This window comes from Pectinophora gossypiella, chromosome 5 (genome assembly GCF_024362695.1).
Source record: "Pectinophora gossypiella chromosome 5, ilPecGoss1.1, whole genome shotgun sequence".
Lineage (NCBI taxonomy): Eukaryota > Metazoa > Arthropoda > Insecta > Lepidoptera > Gelechiidae > Pectinophora > Pectinophora gossypiella.
This window is the reverse complement of record NC_065408.1, coordinates 16,735,890-16,757,653: the sequence shown is the minus strand read 5'-3', so window position 1 is coordinate 16,757,653 and position 21,764 is coordinate 16,735,890. Positions and strand designations below refer to the sequence as shown.

Genomic DNA, 21,764 nt, shown 5'->3' with positions numbered 1-21,764 from the left:
GACTGTTAGAGTCGTAGGTCCGGGATTCATCATTATCAGGTTATTTTGCTGAAATCCTCGTGACTTGTCTTATTTGTTAGACATCATCATTAATTTAAGAGCCACGCTCTTCTTGGTGTACCATTCTCCATTCTTGTCTATCAAAATCCACTTCTTTAACTTCCTTTTAAGACACGACGTACGCCTTCTCTTTAATTTGTTCCATGTAAGCTCTTCTTGGTCTTCCCCTTCCTCTCTCTCCTTGTAGCCTCCCTTCTATGATGTTTTTAATAAAATCGTCGCCTCTTCTGTCATCATCATCTCTGTCATTAGTAACCTTTTCTGTCCAACTTATTATTTCCATCCTCCTCCAACACCACATTTCAAAGGCCTCGAGTGTCTCTCTGTCTTTCTGTGTCAGTGTCTAATTTTCACGTCCATAGAGGGCTACCCCTCTTTCCTTCTATCTTCCCTTCTATGATCTTTGTGTTGTTAGAAAACAGGACGAGTTAAAAAGGTCACATCAAAGCAATTCATTTAAAAAAAGATTGAAAACTAAACTATGTTCGAGGGGGGCTAAGGTAAACCTAGCTCAGCCGCTGGTGGGGAGCAGGGAGTTTCCACGGTTGAGCTGGGTGTTGATACGTAGCATTCTTTCTTATGCTACTGAGGGTAATTAAAACGCATAACAGAGGAGTTAAAAATGTCACATCGAAGCAATTCATCTCATCATCAAGGCAATATTGCCATTTTACATTTCTTGACACTGCGCACTTATTTTTATATGCGCAAATGTCAAATTGCACTACTGCTAATGTAAAATCCAGCGAAATTAATATGACGTATTTTGGGATTATTTTTACTGTATGGATACATTGGAATGTAATTTTGGAGTTAACTCTTTATATACGTTTAGTTACTTTAAAGAGAATTTAACTTGTAGCTAAGTAGACATTGAACATAAAATGTTATTGTCTGTCAAGTCGCAATAGTTTTAGTATTTACATATATTGTTATCATCCTCTATGTTTTCTTCTTCTAGAAACCTTCTAATAATTCACTTTCCTTCCACCGACTGTGTATTTGATCTATAAATTATGTAATACAAACTGGATTAAAAAAAAGAAAAGAAAGGAAAACATGAAACAGTAGGACTAGGGCCCTGTAATGGGAGGTTTTCTGGCCACGTCTTTCCCTCAGCGTTACAGATTCCGATATGGTAGTAGTTTTACAGCTAGTTACATAATTATGTAAGTAATTTAATTTTTTGACGTTCAAAAAGCGCTAACTTATAAGCCAATTTTGAAAAATAAATATTTTTGAATTTTGAATAACAATAAAACGTTTTATTGCACACACGTTCACAAGACATTTACAAAAAATAACCTTACTCGTATTAGTCACTTACTCATCCCCTTATTATTTGGGCTTCATTTCACCCTTTTCTTCAGCTTTATGTTCATCTTCTAGTTCTTCAGTTACCTTCGCACTCACTGCATAACTTTCATCGTTGCTATCAATGACCCCTTCAAGGGTTCATGGACATTTCCTTTACGCCTTATTGGCACTCCCCTTTGGGTCGTTATCCCGTGACGTCACCACGTCTCTAGTATTCGTCTAGACGAGTAGGCGAGGAAACTGGCAAGGTTACCGCTTTTGCCATTTCATCCATTCCATTCATTAATTCATACAATACTAAAGTAAGTATAATTATTTTTGTCGAAATCACCTTGTGAGACTATCCTTTGCTTGGAAAGTACTTTTGCTTTGCAAGCTTGAATTATCTGGTTGTCCAAAAAAAATAAGATGATTCCATTCTTCAGAAGGCACTTTAAGTCCCTGGCTATTAGCCGTAAAACATCTCCACCAACCCGCAGTGAGGTATACTCCTTACCCCCTCCGGTTGTCCGAGGGGAGGACTGCGCCCATCAGAAGGAAGTATATTGGCTGTTTATGTTATGTTTAAGTATAATTATTTTTGCTTTTTCTTGTTAGATGTCATCGTGGTACAAGTTTATCTTAAAATCTTATATAAGTAATAATATAAATTAATAATTTATACTGCAAACTTAGATACTATCACCTTTTCCCAGCAATTCCTTTAGTCTAGTCTACACAATAGAATAAAGACAAAATAAATAGAGGTACATTTGTTTCCCTTTCATTTTATCTTTGTCTAGTTTGTCGATTATTGCATACATACATTCATAAACTCACGCCTATTTCCCACCGGGGTAAGCAGAGACTATAGAATTCCGTGGTAATCCAATACCCCACACGACAGAACTATCATGTCATATTCGTACATATGCAAGTACATTATGTAATACGTGGCAATTTAGACTAGTAAGCGAATAAAGGATTTAAATTCGCAAACACATGAGAAAAAGTACGAGTAGTTACTTCTTTTTCGAGTCTTTCCCAACACAAGTAAATTATTTTACTTACTGGGAAGGCTTATTTTAAGTCTTACAATGTAATTAAGCAAATAAATGCCTTTTTCATTTTTTTTTTTTTTCATTTTTTTCATTTTCACTTCTAAAACATATTTTATGTGAATGGCGCCAAAAAACATTTAATGGAACTCTATAATTTGCATTAACTTCAACCAAGAGCCGAACCCAATCCATTCAACCGCGAATCCAATACACATTATGAACTGGCGAATGAATCACGCAACGCTATCAAACTATTTTATTGTACTATCGAAAGGAATGAATGAAATTGTGGGCGAGTTGAATGAAATGACGTCATAGACATAAATGGACCAAATGTCAGAGGTTGATAGTCGGCTAATCGACATATCTTCGAAGCAAAGAACGTCCATCAAGGGTGATGTGGGCGTTATAAGAAGAAATTGAGAGTATAGAAGATTCCTGAATGATTATGTTTATGGAGCTCGTTAGGGAGATACTTTGCATATTTCTGGAATTAACTCTGAACTTCTGCAGTAAACCGAATATGCTAGTCTAACATTAATAATAATAAAAATCCTACACGAACCGGAGATTGTCTTTGGGTGCACTCCCATAGTGCATACAGAGATAATCACCGGTTGGTGTCACACAACATTTAGATTAAATTGTCTTATGGAGCGTCTACGTGTTGGCTTCGGCCCCACACACGCCTAAAAGTCCGGGACTCCATAAGCCCGAGATATGACATACAAATAATAAATAATAATAAAATATTTCCACAATAAGCTTTCCACAATAATTTTGAAGTTACAAAATTAGTGAGGGGCAAGTTACAAAATAATCATTTCAGCTGATGCCTAAAATACACTCAAGCCTGTGCTATAGGCATCAGCTACCATCTTAGTGTTACAATCATTAATAATATACGTAGTTAATTTAATAATAATACGTAGTTAATTTAATGGAAAAGCCATAAATAATGTGAAAATGTTAGTTAACGTACAAATCAAATCAAATCAAATCAAATATACTTTATTGCACAGAACTAAAATTTCAACAATCAGACAAAACACATGAATACAGTACAATTTGGGCGGCCTTATTGCTCTAGAGCAATTTCTTCCAGGCAACCAACAAAAGGAAACATACATTTACAACTATGTAACGAGTGACTTTCCAGACCAACATTTACGAAATGGTCTTAATTTTCTGAGAATTACGTTTGAGTGGATTTAAATCAAGATTTTTTATGTTTAGATTAACGGATTTGAATGTCTATCTTCAAGACACTATTATATCGTGATCAGGCTGATATGTGACAGTTATTAGAATCCAGAAGCTTTTTAGTTCTTTTCGTTTGCGAATTTCAACTGTTATGTATTTCACCCGAGAATTAGCATGAAAATAAATTGAACAAATCAGTTGAAACATAAAAATCATTACTTTGGACTAGCAACAACATATTTCAAACGTCTCCCCCCAATCTATTCTCACTAACATTTAATATGACACAGTCAGAAGACCAGAAGATATAGTAAATGATTTACAACCAGCGTTCCGTGCTTTTTCCTCTTACAATTATGAAACTCAGCCAATTTTTTTTTCACCCAGGATGGATTTCGTCCAAACAGTGACTCCCGTTTAGATAATACTGGTTATTTTTGATCTTACATATGTTATTCGTCAGACAAATAATAAGGCCATTGGCCTAATGACAGTGCTTTTATTTTTAGTTCGGGACTTTTTAAGCCGTCGTTTCTTTAAGTGATACGCAGGGATTTTCACCGTTTGTTTTCCACGCATTTTGTTTTCGTAACATTCTCTTTGGCTAATTTTGGTGGGATTTATCGTTTTTGGCAATGCATAAGAGGGCCGTTTGAATGGATTCTATGAATGTCACTTGTGGATTTATGTTACCAAATTAAAAGTACAATTCATTTGGCACGAAGCCCTATATTATTTAGGTATATTGTACTTAAGCGAAAAAAAACGGCACGGCTTAAGTAAACGGGAAAATGTGTAAATGTGCAGGTGTCTTTTTTTCTATCTAGATTAATAACAGCCTCTGTTAGAGCATTGGGCTCACAGTCTGGAGGTCCGGATTCGATTCCCTATGGGGACACTGTCGAAAATTACTTTGCGAGACTGTCCTTTGTTTGGCTAGGACACTACTGGCAGAATCCCTGATTTTCTGTAAAAGTAAAATAATTTCGTGCTTGCGAAGCCCAAACTCCACCAATCTGCACTGGAGTAGCGGGTTTCATATGGGGGTTTGCGTCAACGGAAGGAGTCCGGTTGATTCAGGGGAGGCCTGTGCCCAGCAGTGAATAGTATATAGGCTGTTTAGTATATTATGTTTCATGATATGTGCAAATATCTAACTGTCCCACTTGTACCCAGGTAGTCCAGCGCGCGTGGAGCCAATGCAGTCAGTCCGGGTGACGCGAGGTAACCGCGTGCGGCTGGAGTGCAACGCGAGTGCGCGCCCGCCGCCGCGGATATCCTGGTACAAGGACGGGAACCCTGTCGCCGATATCGCGCTCAGGAGGTTCCGGGTACAGAACTTTAGGTGAGTAATCATAATTTTATACATAAACTCTCGCTTGATCACCTGATTGTGCGAAAAAGTAAGATGATTCCATGATTCGGAAGGCACGTGAAGCCGTTGGTCCCGATTACTTCTTACTGATGAAAGTTAGTAGTCGTTACATGAGCCAGGGGCTTTTGGCGGCTCAATCATAAGACCCTGACACCAGGGTTGATGACGCTGGTATTCCACCTCATAACCCACACGATAAGAAGACGATTTCCGTAGCGTTATTCCGTTTCTCACAGGGTTCGCTTACCTAACTTGAAGATTTGACAGGCCTGGTTTTATAGAAACGCTACTTTACGCTTGTCTGACCTTCCAACCTGCAAAGGGAAAACTAGCCTGATTACAAGTTTGTTCACATACTTCCGATGTTTTCCTTGACCGCAGAGCTGATAATAACGTAAGATCCACATATAATAAGTAAGTAATTACTCGACTTGGCGGGGACACTGCCGTGCCCCCAGATATATAAAATTCGCATAGGTACCTAATAACTATCACAGCTGACCAAACCCTGGCGATCAGTCCACTAACCTTATTAGAATCAAACGAGGCATGAAATTACAGTTCGTTTCGTTCCATCATAATTGGCCGATTGTGTCTTTTAATCAGCCTTTAGCGCTTTTAGCGACGGAATAAGGATCATTGTCTTATGCTTGTGTAGGTCTCAGGAGGGTGGGACGTAAACTACGCAATCACGAATATACAAATCGTGTCTCATTATCATCTTACTTTTTCGGACAATCAGGTGATTCAATCCTGAAAAGTCCTGAAAAGTAAGATTATTCCATGCTTCGGAGGGCATGTTAAGCCGTTGGTCCCGGCTATTAGCCGTGAAAACACCTCCACTAACCCGCATTGGAGCAGCGTGGTGGAGTTTGCTCCATACCCCCTCCGTTTGATTGATGGGAGGCCTGTGCCCAGCAGTGGGACGTATATAGGCTGTTTATGTATGTTATGTTGTCTCATATCATTGCTGATGTCGCTAACTGGCGTATCTGATTTGCACCTTTTGAAATGTGGGACTTTCCAACCGACGTTCCCCAAACACACGATAGATGGCGTTGTTCACTTTTAGTGCGAAAATTACCCATTTTCTCATGGATGAGGTACATAATAATTATAATTATTCAAAAATGTAATGTAATGGCAGAAGCATATATGTAAAACTAATTGTTGCTTGATATTTTGTATCTTCTTCTTTGCGAGTCGATGGCGATCGATACAAAATTTTTGCTGACCAATAATTGGCCACACTTACGGCATTGTCAGTGGCTTCGTAAAGGTCTTTAATAGTGCAGGTGTTAGGGCACTTAGGACAGCACAAAAGGTAAAGGTATTATGTATCATTTATAGAATTATGTTGCTATCTATATTGCTTCTCTTTATTTTGATCAGAATAATAATGGATGAAGATCTAATTGTACCTGGGCGTAATTAAAAGTGTCAACATTTATACCCAAAAACAAAGATAAAAGATCCGTATTTCTTCAATTAAAAGATATCTCATCATCATCAGCCGTATGACGCCCACTGCTGGGCATAGGCCTCCCCCAAGGATCTCCACGACGATCGGTCCTGCGCTGCCCGCATCCAGCGGCTTCCCGCGACCTTCACCAGATCGTCGGTCCATCTTGTAGCGGGCCTACCCACTGAGCGCGGTCCGACACGTGGTCGCCACTCCAGAACCTTTCCGCCCCATCGGCGGCGAAAGATATCTAGTTCTTGTCAATTATGTACCCGAGTAATGAGAAAATAGGGAATTACCACGTACAACGCCATCTATATTGTTTTTGGTGAACGTAGCCTGGTCCCTCATTAGCTCGCACGATTTACGAGCTACCCCTCACGAGGCCATTGACAGATGTCTGTTGTTACCATTAGTACTGCAGTGATCTCTAAACCTAATTGAACGCAGTAATGTTAACACCATGCGTTGTAGATCGTTTAGAGGCGACAATGTTGCACTGTTAGTGCTAACGTTTTGATGGCTACAAACACTCGGTTTAGAACAAGTTCAATAAATACAGATGAGTCAAATAGGTCAGGCAATGGCAAAAGGACGTGTTTAGTAATTGCGCTACGCTATTGCCTTTCCACGCTGTTCTTGAGGCCCAACATAATCATCTCCCTAGCGTTATCTCCTTCTTTACCGGGTTTGCTTACGTAACAAGAGAAGTCGGTAGCAAGAGAAGTGTGTCAGAATCGAAGCAAATTGAATTCTATAGTCTCTGCTGTGCTGTCTCAGACTACGCAGTAGACCTTGGTTGGATCGCAAATAAAACCACAATTGACTTTTCAATGCGCCTGCGACACGTCTGCTCGCCGCGCCGGCCTGATAGCAAGTGCCGGGGGTGGGGAGCGGGCGGCTCGCAGTCACCATATTTATTACACATATATATGTATACGCCACAGTCTCTGCTTACCCCAGTGGGAAATAGGCGTGAGTTTATGTATGTATACAGTTACCCCTACAGTTACCCTGTATCAAATAAGTCACCTACTATCAGTCCGTAAACTTTACATCTTGAACCTTATTCTAAATTGCCATAAGTCCCTACCTTTTGATAAAACACTGCAAAATAAAAGAAGAAACGATAAAGTTGCTCCTGAGCAGCTAGTACGCACTGCTTTCGCTCAGAGGCAATATTATTGTCAGTCTTCATTTGTGTACAATAAAATTAATAGAATAATAAAAATATATCCTATGGAACTACGTACTTGTAAAAAAGCAGTTATGGAATGGCTACATATATGTTGACTTATGAAGAAACTGAAGGAATCCTACTAAGAATTCATTGACTGTCTGTTTTTGTGTAGAATACACACGCGTTGATTGCAGGTGGGTGGGTGTGGTACCCACCCACCTGCAATCACTCAAACGTGTATAGTTAGTGGAAGCTGCTTTTATAGCAGCTCTCTCACACACACACACACACACACACACACACACACACACACACACACACACACACACACTCTTGTTTCTATTTTAAGTTGGTTTTTTTTTTTTTTTTTTATTATTCTCCGATTGTGCCATCCAAAGGGAGTTTGCGAGTCATTCCCAACACAAGTACTACTGTTACTTACTGGGAAGTCTCGTCAACGAACTTTGTTATGTTTTTATGAATAAATTATTTTTATTTTATTTTTTTTTTATTTATGTATGTATTTATGTTGCTTACGTAACCTATAGATTTGACAGGTCCGGTTTTTTACAGAAGCAACTTCCTTTTCCGACTCTCAGTCAGTCTATCTTCTATCTTGTGGATTGTGAGGTGGATTACCAACCCCATCAACCCTGGTATCTGGGTTACTATTGAGCCGCCAAAGGCCTCTGACATGGCTCATGTAACGACTACTCACTTACATCAGTAAATAGCAACTAGAACTAACGGCTTAACGTTCCTTCCGAAGCACGAGTCATCTGACTTTCAGACAATCAGGTGATCAGCCTGTAACCTAACCAAACTAGGGATCACAAAGTGATTTTTATGATATGTCCCCACCGGGATTCGAACTAGGGGCCTCCGGATCGTGAGTCTAACGATCAACCACTGAGCCACAGAGGCCGTTACAGAGTTAGGTACATACATAAACAACTTAAACTCACACATGTCAAAGAGAAAACATTCCTCCAGCGCGCCGCCCTGAGGCAAAGCACCCAAAATGCTTACAGCCTTTCCCCTTTGAACGGCCAGGCCAATTCTCTGAGCAAAGAAACTGCCAGATTTCGAGTCACCAGATGCGTCAATGAGGCGCATCGTGAGGTCCTTACGCGTCGTCGTGAGGAATTTCGTACTTACATACATTCATAGGTTCTTAAGTGTGTTATTAAGAAATACTTATTTTCTGTTAGTGGAATAGCGGAACAATTTTAACCCTGAAGTATCAAAAACATCAATGAAATCTATTTATTTAGCAAGGCCAACATTACTGACCTTTCGTCAATCATCACTGAAATATAACAGTTCTTGTCTATTGTAAACAAATGCTCATTGTTTCATAGTTTATATCGTTGGTGTGTTATATGTAACTATAGTAACAAGTTTCCATGCTGGTCTCGGAGCGAAAAATGGCCCCATCTCACTACACGATCGCTTCACAAACAAAATTTATGCTTAACTATCAAGAGACATTTTTACATATATAATGGAACGTCGAAATAATGTTTTTATGATATGTTAAGGCGGATGCCTGTAACTATTGCGAAGCATGTGCCACGCTATGCTATGTTCTATACGTTCGTAGCATTTGCCTCGCTACGATCAAGTAGGTATACACACTGCGGCGTGCGACGCATGACGTGCGGAGCACATGCTTCGCAATGTTTGTACCTAACTGGCTTTATATGTCTTGGGCCGAGGTATTTCTTGCAGCTTCGTTTCCCCGGCTATACAGGTTGTGAGAAGCTGCAGTAGTTTTAGGCAGATGAGACGTTCGTTATGTAAAAAATTACGTTTCAAAGTGTAACTATGTTACCTACTGAATAAAGATACTTTTTTGAATTTGAATATAGGTTTTTATTGTTATAGTTACGAATAAGTAAAAAAATATCCTTTTACTTTCATCATCATCATCAATTTAAGGCCACGCTCTTGTCGGTGTAACATTTCCATGCTACTATTTTAGGGAAAAATAGGGCAGTGGTTTCCCCCTTGCCTTCTGCCCCGCAGTACTCTGTCTGACGCGTGGGACGGCGCCCAGAGTAGTCAAAAAAAAAAGCCATACTAGGACTCCCTGTCCTCCGCCTCTGAATAGTACCTACTGACATAACACACCCTTTACTTTATATAACATATTTCTATATTATACATTTCAGGAGGCGCTCGGTATTAGTGATAAGACACGCCCGGCGAGAAGATACAGCGCGGTACGAGTGCCGGGCGCAGGGTGCGGTCGGGCCGCCGGCGGTTGCGACCGCGAACGTCAGCGTTCTGCCGCCAGTTACTGCGGCTCCTGACACCAGTAAGTACAGATTAAACTTACCTAGCCAGTTATATTCCACTTCTAGATAAAGGTCTCCCTCTAAATCTTTCAGCCTGTTCAGCCGTGGAGGACGGTGTCGATCGCTGTGTTCTGTCAGCCGCGGTAGTTCTGTAATAACTTATGTTATAGTGAAAACCACGTAACGCCTGAATTGTAGTCTGAATTTTTACTAGAATTTAAATTAACATAACATAAGCTCACGACAATATCGCAATGAGGTAGTCGGAGCTACTAAGCACCCACACCACACCGTGCTATCTGTTAGACCAACAACGTAAGTGTTCAGCCGTATCGCAGTCTATAATAAAAAACACCTGTCAAAAACAATTAACTAATAAAAACTATTGCAAATAAATTGCTATTATAAATTGAAGAGGCGTTTGGAATAATATTGACTCTAAACACTAATATTGTGGCGCCCCCTAGTGAGTTACAGACATGACACCTGTCTAATAACATGAACTCATCAAACACAAACCCGTTATTGAAAACCGCATCAAAATCGGATCATTAGTTTAGAAGATAAGTGATAACATTACTTTGCACAAACGCACACACAAACATCTCTCACCCTAAACGCATATACCTGCTCCGTTCCGTCGTGGGTAAAAAAAATATTTATTTCGGGCGATAAAAAAGTTACACATAGACACATAGACGCACAGCACAAGAAATTAAAAGGCCACGTGGATCGCATTCCAGTGCCTCCAAATAAGGCAATCTGGCTTATCTGATAATGCCTTCAGGATTCCATTGGGGCTACATCTCACTCTGCGCATCAGGGACACGATTCGTTTGCGTATAATGGCGAGAAAGCCATGATGAGCCATGCGCCGCCGCAAACATCCCTGACGCGCTACAGTATCTATAATGGTAGAGCCAACTGTGTTAGTGAAAATTGCATATATTAAGTAAAATAAATTAATATTTCTCTGGTCCAAGCCTGCTACCGAGGTTCGAACCGTACATCAATTTTGTGTACGAATATCAGGAAACAAGTAGACTTATGGTCGAACCCGTGACTTCGTTAATGGATTTATTGTTTGTGGATCTAAAGATAACTTAGTGGTACACAATCCACTTGTCTCACTTTACCGTGGACTGTGAACACAAGCAATTGATGTCAACCATTGTGTGGGTACCAGAGATTCTTACAATGCACTGGGAATCACTATGTTCCGCGAATATGACGGTAAACAATGATGCTTGAGCAGTTACTTACGACCAACTTATGTTAAAAAATACTCATCTTTGCCTTATAATGAAAACCTTGTAAAAGACACGCTAGTTTCAATCCAGGTCAAAATATGTGATCTCAGATTTATTTTTACCCAGATTGAAATTAATCGAAAGAAATAGAGGTGAATGTTATTTTTGAAAAAGGCGCTTACCGACTTGTCTAAAAGGCTATAAGGTAAAGCTACGATATTTGAAGTGACTGTACAGTCATGAGCAATATAATATACCCACTTTAGGACTCTGTTGCACTAATATATTTGATATTTAGTGAGCCTTACAGTTCAATTTATCAAAAAAGCTAATGTGACATGGTACCAAAGTGTATACATATTAATGCTCGTGACCGTACTATAAAGTTACGCAGGTAAAGTAGACAATTCATCAGGGTCCGAAGTACGGAATCATCTTACTTTTTCGGACAATCAAGTGATTCAAGCCTGATATAATGTTCTTACCAAGCAAAGGACAGTCTCACAAAGTGATCTCGATTATAGCCCCATCGGGAATGCAACCCGGAGCTTCAGAACGTAAGACCACGAAGGCCGTGAACGCACTCTATGAAAAATACCTATTTAATAAAGAAAACTATTTACTCTCCAACTCGAGCAGAGAAACTGAGAAACGTAGTAAATTATATAGATATCAATATACGTCCCACTGCTGGGCACAGGCTTCCCATTAATCAACCGGAGGGGGTATGGAGCATACTCCACCACGCTGCTCCACTGCAGGTTGGTATAATTACGGCTAATAGCCGGGACCCACGGCTTAACGTGCCCTCCAATACGATTTCAACAAAATTAATTTACATAACCTATAATATTGATATAGGTGCTAATTCCTGTAGACACCATTTAATTTTATTTTAAGTTATACCTGTCATTTTCTTCTCTGCTGGAAAGGAACGGGACGGGTAATCGACAGACATAACCTACGTTGTCAATTATACCTAAAATACGTAGATACTAGATACCTACCTAAGTAATTAAATATATTCGCGTAAGAAATTACAATGTTGGTAACTATTAATTTAACGATCTAAGCACGATATAAAATAAAATACCTACTTAGGTGCTTAGGTTATCTACATTAGCCTTATAAATCACAGTAATTTCTGTCAAGTTTATAGATCACGAAAATAAATAAATACCTAATGCTTATCTATTAAAATAGGTACCTACTCATTTACTATTCTTATTACAATTACAAGCAATGCAAACATGTTCTATGATCTATTAAGTCTAGATTCTAGATCATTCCGCAATAATTTAGCGTAGACAGTGTAACGGTTAAGTTCTCAGCTATATTGACAAAATAATCATAAAAATAATTATACATAATAATACGTAATTTAAAAATATTTAATAATTTTAAATTCCATATAATTATTAAATATTCAATCATTTTATCATTTTTCTTCTAAAGCTTTTATTAGAAAAAAATTCTGTCAGGTATTTAGCGTTTGTAGGTATAATAATGATTCAAACCTAAATTAATTTATTTATTATTATTTATTTATTAAAGTACATACAACATTAAAGTATGGCCCAATGCGCTGTATGACGAGAAAATAATCAATAAATTTATCAGTATAAATAAGGGCCCTAATTTTTTTTTTGTGTACCTATGTACTAATTAGATTTTAGCATACAACGGTACATACAAATATATTAGGTCAGAGAGGCAGTCGTTTCTGTAAAAAAACCGGACCTGTCAAATCTTCAGGTTAGGTAAGCGGACCCTGTGAAAAATTGGATAATGCTTGGGGGAATAAGGATGATGACTTGATGACATACAAATAATTATAGTCATATTTATATTGGTAAGCAGTTACCACGGTATTCCGCTGAGGTTTTTTTTTTTACAAATCGTAAATGCTTTAATGTCTACTCATTATAATTATCATTGATACTTACATTTTTGACAGTCTCCGTGGTCCAGTGGTTAAGCGTTTTGCTCACGATCCGGAGGTTCCAGGTTCGAATCCTGGTGGGGACTAATCACAAAAATCACATTGTGATCGCTAGTTTGGTAAGGGCACCTGATTGTCCAAAAAGTAAGATGACCCGTGCTTCGAAAGGCACGTTAAGCCGTTGGTTCCGGTTACTACTTACTGATGAAAGAAAATATTCGTTACATGAGCCATGTCAAGGGCCTTTGGCAGCTCAATAACCCTAACACCAGCGTTGATGAGGTTGGTGATCCATCTCACAACCTACACGATAGAAGAAGACGTTAAATTATGTTAATCTATGTCGCACCAGCAGCGATCTCGTTGGCGGCCAGCAGCATAATGAGGCTGAGCCCGCCGCAGGTTGATGAGGTTGGTAATCCACCTCACAACCCACACTATAGAAGAAGAAGATACTTACATTATGATAACGTTTTGCCAACAGCGACGCTTGGTGCCCCGTGCCCGATGCCGGACCCCTCGTCTTACTGCCTCAACGGAGGGACCTGTTTGTTCTTCGAGCTCGTGCAGGAGCAAGCTTGCAAGTAAGTTACCTGTCCACATTTACTTATCGCAGAGTATTGGATTGGCCCAAATTCCACAAAAAACCGAAGTTGTCATTTTTATCGACAGATTGTTAGAGTTCGAAAATAAGGTCCCTTCTAACCTTCACCACCTCTCATAATCTCAATGGTTGAGCGTTGGGCTCACGATCCGGAGGCCCCTGGTTCGAATCCCGGCGGGGACATATCACAAAAATCACTTTGTGATATTAGTTTGGTTAGGACATTACAGGCTGATCACCTGATTGTCCGAAAGTAAGACGATCAGTGCTTCGGAAGGCACGTTAAGTCGTTGATCCCGGTACTACTTACTGATGTAAGTACGTAGTCGTTACACGAGTTATGTCAAGGGCCTATGGCAGCTGAATAGTAACCCTGAGATCAGGATTGAAGGAGTTGGTAATCCACCTCACAACCCACACGGTAGAAGAGAGAAAATCTCAAAAATTTACATGAAGTAGTTAATGTATTTTGTGTGAAGTATGAATAAATTATTATTTTCTAAAATGTGCATATCCAAATATCTAATATAAAATGTATCTTGCACTTTCAGATGTCCTGAAGGCTTCAACGGGCAACGTTGTGAAAACAAGGACGTGTCGAATAGGAGCAGTATGTATCATTCCTACACATGCAAACTGGGCCTTTCAACGTCCTACTACTGTTAGCCAGCGCTGCGCCGGCGCCTAACCCACCTTGTTCCAATTTTAAATTTAAAATTTTAGCTCGCAACGTTCCAGCGGAGCGCGACTGTTGGACTGTGAAGATATTTTTTTTGTTGACGACATGTTTGTTTTTAAAATTAATCAATGTAGGATCAAAGGGATTCTTACAATAGTTAAAATATATACCTACACACACAATAGATTTATTTTAACATAAGTTATCGAAATATTTTTCACAGTCATCAGGTATTTCGTAACAAAACTAACTACGTGGATTATAATTCCAATAGTGACTTTTGTTACGAATAGTAGCTAAAATGCCCAAATTGTTTTTAATAAGGGGCCAGCTGTTTGCATGTCTATTGTAAATAGTTTTTATGGCTATTTTTAAACTCGTGTGTCTCGCCTTTGCGTGAAGAAGACACGTAGTTTGTTTTATTATTATACTAGCGACCTGCCCCGGCTTCGCTCGGGTGCAATGCTGAGGAAAAAAATAAATTATTTACGACATCACATAAAAAACCTCAAAAATAACAGTATTTCTCCACTATTTAATCGATGTTATTATACATTATAAACCTTCCTCTTGAATCACTCTATCTATTAAAAAAACCGCATCAAAATCCGTTGCGTAGTTTTAAAGATTTAAGCGTACATAGAGATATAGGGACAGAAAAAGCGACTTTGTTTTATATACTATGTAGTGATTCATATTTTTCAAGGATTGCATTTAACTTCACTCGCTTATCTTAACTTTTGTTTCTATTTTTCATTATTATTTCTGTTATTTCGTAAAGCTTTAAATTATTTTAAATTGTCATATGGAAATAGCTGGCCCAGTGAGATTATACTATGTAAGTATTTTTTATTAAATATTATGCATCACAATTAAACAACTGAACTGAATTTTACATGAAAATAAACTCATAAGAATAATTTGATTTTATTATTGTCAGTTAAACTTCATTCGTAATATTTTACAGTCAGGATCTAACTGAATCCGAAATAGTTTTTCTTTTTAACAGTTAATAATTATGAAGTTCACGAAAGCAGTTAAGATATTTAACTGTTTATTTTTCATTATTTTAAAGTTGTAAATATTTTACAAACATTTGTAATTTTGCGATTTTAATTAACTCTTAAGGTTTGATAACTAGTAATTATACACTTCTCATCAAAAAAATCGAAACACTTCCGTTTTCATTGTTTCTGTCCGAATTTAACACAAAAAATAATTCATAAGATGAAAAAAAATACATAAATGTATAGCTGGCAGTTTGGCCATTACAGTAATAAGCGAAAATTCTAAATTCAAAATTAGAATTTCATTTGTTTATCTTATAAACGAAATGAATCACTGTTTTGAGACAAATGTGTGTTTAGGGTTGGAGTACATTTAGCGTTTAAAAACTAAAAATTAGCGCCTATCCTTAAACTTTTTGTTTTTTATTTCAATACTGTGACTTTGGGACGTCTGAAAAAAGGTTTTTTTTCTAAAACGTATGGATACTTCGCCCACAGAAGCCGCCCAAGTTGTGGCATTGCTGGATTCTGGCCTTAGTCAGCGTGTTGTGGCTGCAAGACTGCATCTAAGCCTGTCATCTGTTCATAGAGTCTATAAACGTTATCGGGAGACTGGTTTGTTCACGCGCCGTTCAGGATCTGGCAGGAATCGGGTCACTTCTGAGCGAGATGATCGATTTATTGTAACAACTTCTTTAAGAAATCGACGCCTTAACGCTTTTCAACTGCAGCAGCGGCTTCGTGTTGTACGAAGGGTGGCTGTAAGTGACTCTACAATTAGAAGAAGGTTGAAGGATCGTGGACTGGTACCGCATAAGCCAGCAAATGGGCCGAAATTAACTGCAGACCATCGAAGAGCGCGCCTTAACTTTGCACGTGAGCACCTAAATTGGTCATACCTACAGTGGAGCAAAGTTCTCTTTTCTGATGAGTGTAAAATTATGCTGTATGGTAACGACGGAAGGAACAAGGTCTACAGAAGAGACGGAGAACGCTATGCACAATGCTGCATTGAAGAAAAGGTCAGCTATGGTGGCGGTTCGTGGACGGTTTGGGGAGGAATCAGCGCCGACGGTAAGACAGAGCTTGCTTTCGTGTCTGGGCCACGTCTGCCTGCACTAAACTGTCATCGGTACGTCGAAGAGTGTCTCGAGCCTCATGTGATGCCCTATGCACATTTTATTGGCAACGGCTTCATATTCATGCACGACAATGCTAGGGCTCACACCGCGGGCGTCGTACGAGATTATCTTAACGAAGTCGATATCTCTATTATGGAATGGCCAGCAAGAAGCCCGGACATGAATCCCATTGAACATCTGTGGGATGAATTAAAGAGACGAATTCAAGCAAGAGATCCTGCCCCAGAAACACTTACCCAGCTGCAAGATGCAATCCAAGAGGAATGGGACAATATACCACAGCATGTGATCGTGACTCTCATCCGATCGATGAAAAACCGTATGGAAGCAGTAATTAGAGCTCGGGGAGGGAATACAAGTTATTAAATAAACGTTTTTTAGCTTTTTTTTTCATTTACGTGTGTTGTTTTATCCATTTCCTTTATACTCCATACGGAATAAAAATGACTCATTTAACAAAATACGAAACCTATGAAAAATTCATTTAAATTTAGAACATTAACATTAAGATTTGATAAGCTCATATTACTCACTATTAAACGACATTTAACATTTATTCCTAAATGTACACATTTTTCTGATAATCCTGACAAAACGTAAACTTGCAAGGTGTTTCGATTTTTTTGATGAGAAGTGTATTATAATTGTCTGACGAAGAGACTTGACGATATGTACATATCTATTAGGATAAGTGGTTTCTATATATAAAAATATGTCCGACAAAAATCTATTAAGGTCTTCTTGCTATACGTTTCACAAAGTTCACGAGATATTTTGATAAGATTATTTCGTATTTGGTAGTTAGTAAATCTGTAAAACGATCAATCCAATATTTTTTTAGTATTTCTTTTGTATAGCAAGTTTGGTAGCTCACAATGGTTCAAAAGTAGCTATCATTTCCATAAAATTTCGAGAATCTGGTATACTTACTACACCTAGTCAAAGTGCAGTTTTAATACTATAACTAGGTACTTATTAAAGAATAATTTATGTATTTTATGAGTGTGGCTAAATTGATGGATGGTTGTGGAAATAGAAAAATCTTCGTAACTACTTAATTCAATTCCTTCCCTTTTTTGTAGTAATTTAACTCCCCTATTAAATTTCCTTACGTTTCATTCTTGATATGGGACCGATTATTATTTGCAATAGGCTACAGTTTTGTTATTATTTAATTTTATAATGTTTGTAAAAAGTTCTTCTATTATTTTTTAAGTCCAATATTTATATGTAATTAAACTAGAAAAGGGATATTTATTTTATACTACTTGATATTAATAAAGGTGAAGTGACGGTACTTGAGGCCTTTTTTTCTTGATTCGTTGTAAATAGCCATTAATATTTGCCTTTTCTATAATTAGTTAATTTTATATGCAAAATTTCATAGTTCAAATCGTATTTTTTTTTTCACTGAGTGGCGTCACTGTGCCTGTGTATGAGTTTTGTAGTCTCACAACAAATATTAAGGTGCGAAAATGTTAAATCAGTGTAATGGTTATACCAAAATCACAATAAAAGAATGAGTGTTGGAATTAACAGAAAGGCGATAACTTGGTTTTGTTTTTCTTTTGCACTTCCTAAGTCCTCTAAATTTAATAAAAATGGAAAACAGAACAAATCGGAATACTGGTATGTATTTTTCAAAATTGAATTTTTATTATGTTGTGCACTTAATAACACTTCGCACTCATTAGTTAATAGTAAAATGGAGAAATGTACTCTAAAACTGTCATTGATACACCACTAAAGGTAATCACCTACATTTCTCCATTTTGTAATTTTAAGAACTGTAGTTACTAATGCTTTTAATGTACACTGTACTAACAAAAGCATGCCTAATGCATGTTTAATTAGGATTTACAATTAAAAAACATTTACTTATATTTGTTGTGAGATAACAAATGCGAAGCTATACAGTTAACAATGCATGCACACAATTACAGAGAAGAAAATATAAAATTTGGTACCTTATAAAATGAAAAATAAAAAAAAACGAATTATCTTTTTCTCTGTCAACAGGTAAAGGCGAGCGGTTATGGTGACGACATGAACGAAAGTAATCGACACAGCTGATACGAATCGGAGAAAACATTTGTAGGTTTAAAGCAAATAAGCATTCCCATGTAGTACCCGTAACTTCAAAATTTTAGACATGTTGTAAATAAATTATAATTATTCTACATAAGGAATGTGGTAAAAGTAATTGCCGAACGCAAGTGGAGATGGGCGGGACACATTGCTCGAATGAGCAAAGAAAGATGGACCCGGAGATTGTTGGAGTGGCGCCCACGAGCATTCACAAGACCGAGAGGAAGCCCACCAATGACGTGAAGGACGACATCGTGCGGCACGCAGGATATGACTGGATGTCGATAGCCCAAGATCGTCGGAAGTGGAAAAACATGGAAGAGGCCTACGTCCAAAATTGGATATGAATTTAGGCTGATACAGATAGACATAGAATTATAACCAGTGCCAACCCACCAATATAATTTAATTGTATTCGGATTAGATATTAGGAATAAAAGTATTGAAAAAAAAGTAAAACATGCAAGATCAAAAAAAAAGTAAAACAGGCATTATACTTCGTGCACCCTTTACGACGAATCAAATATTTAGCAAAAAAAAATACTCTTTAAATTACTCAAAATATTGTATTGTGTAATTGTTTTACTTTAATAGGTAATTAAGGATTATATTCTAGCTTTTTGTATATTTTCCTTTGTACAATACTCTAGGTATTTAGATAATAACGAATTTTTGGTGCTTAAAATTATAATTAACGACTTGAGTAATTCCATTCGATGTTCCTGCTCAAATAAAAAAATAACTAACTGCGTAACTGCTTTTTTCGAAAGTAACCAATGTATTATTCGGTAGGTACTTACCTAGTTATATTTGTAACGTACCAACGTCATTCTTTGTCAGAGCTTTTAAAATAGTATTTTATGCAACAGTTGTATAAGAAGGGTCAAAAAATGCGAGTGGCGTGAGTTGCGATGTGAGCCTTGGCGAACATCGCAATAAGAGACGCCACGAGCATTTTTTGACCTAGTTATACAACGTTGCATACAATACTTTTTCTACGACGACGTAATTTTAAACGAAACACAAAAATTTTCCAATTTATTTTCCAACGCGCGGGAAAATGGCGGCAAATGTATACTTTTTTTTTATAGTATATCTATGGCACCAAACAAAGTAAAGGTGCCAGTTTCCAGGTCAAAAAAAAAAAACAACAACAATGCTTTTTTGGCGACATTATAGTACAGTTACACTTTGTAAACAATGCTTTTATAGGCCATAGAGCGTACACTTTTTCAAAGAGTTTAATTATGTATGTACTTATATTAGACTTTTTGGTTATTTAAATGCCAGATTAAAGTAGAGGAGTAGAAAAACTTATTTAACGCAGCAACGTCCGCTAAGTATTTGAGTCGTTGCGAGTTTTTCGTGACAATTATTTTCCTTTTTTAAGCAATGTTAGGATATTTATTTTACTACCGTTTATTACACATAAATACCTACACATGATATAGATATTATAGACGTCAGCGGGGGTGCTCCCCGAGGGGTGAAAATATTCAAATTCCGAATTCTGCAACCGCAGACTGGCTTCTTAAGCCGATTTCAAGTCGTCATTACCAGGTATACACGCAAATCATAAGCTACGCAATTTTAAGCTTGTTCTGCGATTACACTCTAAATTACCTACGCGTGTTTGATTGGCTCAATATCTTTTAACTCCGACTAAAAATGAAGCGAGGCGATTTTACAAATACTAAAAAACAATTTTTAATAGTTAACTTAAAGTATCATAATTATTATAAGTACATCAATGGTTTATGTACCTAAATAACTCCAACGTCCTAGTAACAGAAACGTTATTAGAAAAGGAAGACTAAAAGTTGATGAGGTTTAAAATTATAGTCCGCTTCACGAAAGAAGTCTACGGATTTTAATGGTACTAAGTAATTAACAAGTCATTATAACTTGGGACTTTCCAAGCTATGTTCAATATAGATGGCGCTGTACAGATTTTTCTTCGTTTAAAATTCTTTGTTTTTGGGTATAATGACCCTTTTTATTACACTCAGGCACAATTACATCTTCCATCAATAATTATTCTGAATTTCTGATCAAAATAAAGAGAAGCAATATAGTAGGTAGCAACATTCTATACATAATGTGATCCAAATATCGAGCAACAATTATTTTTATATACTTAATATGCTTCTGCCATTACATTGTATTTTTGAATATTTCAGTACCCGAGTAATGAGAAAATAGGTACCTAATTATCACATTAAAGCTGTACAACGCCATCTATATTGTTTTTGGTGAATGTGGTCTGGAAAGTCCCTCATTGTATGCGTTTAAACCTGGTGTTATTTTTAGTCTTTTTTAGATAGATAGATAAATGATTTATTTGGTCTACAGACACACATGCATACAATACAAATCAACAACAATACACACCACATACAAAATGTTTAACACACGCCAGGTATGTATGTGTGCTGCAGCAGCGCAAAACGGTCATAGCTCAGCGCAAGTTTTTGCCCTTTCGAGCAAATCGCTAATTTTCAGCTACAACCCGGTTTTTCTAGTTTGAAAAGACGGTTTATGTTTCCATTACTTTTGGCATTGGCCTTCCTATTCCACTATATGTTGCTGGAGAAACATTTATACTCCTTAGTATAGAGAAGTTAATTTCCTAATGGTCATACTCAAAATCGGACCTATGTAGTTTTCAAGCCATCTGTCTACACAACAGAGAGAAACTTACAAGGATACATTTACTCAATGTGATAAAGATTTGCTACAGTTACAGTCAAAAGCCAACCTTACAAGCCATATAACAAATTACATAGTTACATACCACGAACATTCTCCACAAACTTGTCACTCAATAGTAATACCTATATTGAAAATGTTAAGTTGTATTAACAATTGTGTACAGTATTATTTGCTGAATAGATGTTATTTATTGTAGCTTTTAATTGCTATTTGTAAGAGCTTTGTTATAAATAAAATATTAAAGTACCTATTTGTTTTTTTTTTTATTGTTCTGAAAGAATAATATAATATAATAGGGCATGCATAATTAGTAGAGAATTCTAATGTTTAATTCGTTTATAATATTAATGTTTAATTAATTTATATTTGTACGCCGACTGGCAGATCACAGCGCTCTATTATG

General features: G+C 37.3%; 1 protein-coding gene across 2 annotated transcripts in view; it reads left to right on the top strand.

Moving 5' to 3' along the window:
- The window catches only part of LOC126367212 (protein vein), a 91,699-nt gene extending 71,728 nt beyond the window's left edge, over positions 1-19,971 (top strand). Inside the window, exons 2-6 of one of the 2 annotated variants that reach the window (XM_050010637.1) lie at positions 4,797-4,965; positions 9,812-9,957; positions 13,614-13,713; positions 14,285-14,343; positions 18,581-19,971. In XM_050010637.1, the coding sequence (XP_049866594.1) occupies positions 4,797-4,965; positions 9,812-9,957; positions 13,614-13,713; positions 14,285-14,343; positions 18,581-18,603 (497 nt within the window). In that variant the 3' untranslated portion in view covers positions 18,604-19,971. Of the gene's footprint in view, positions 1-4,796; positions 4,966-9,811; positions 9,958-13,613; positions 13,714-14,284; positions 15,556-18,580 lie in introns of those variants that run through there. The other variant, XM_050010636.1, reaches the window with a different exon arrangement.
- The last annotated feature ends 1,793 nt before the right edge of the window (positions 19,972-21,764 follow it).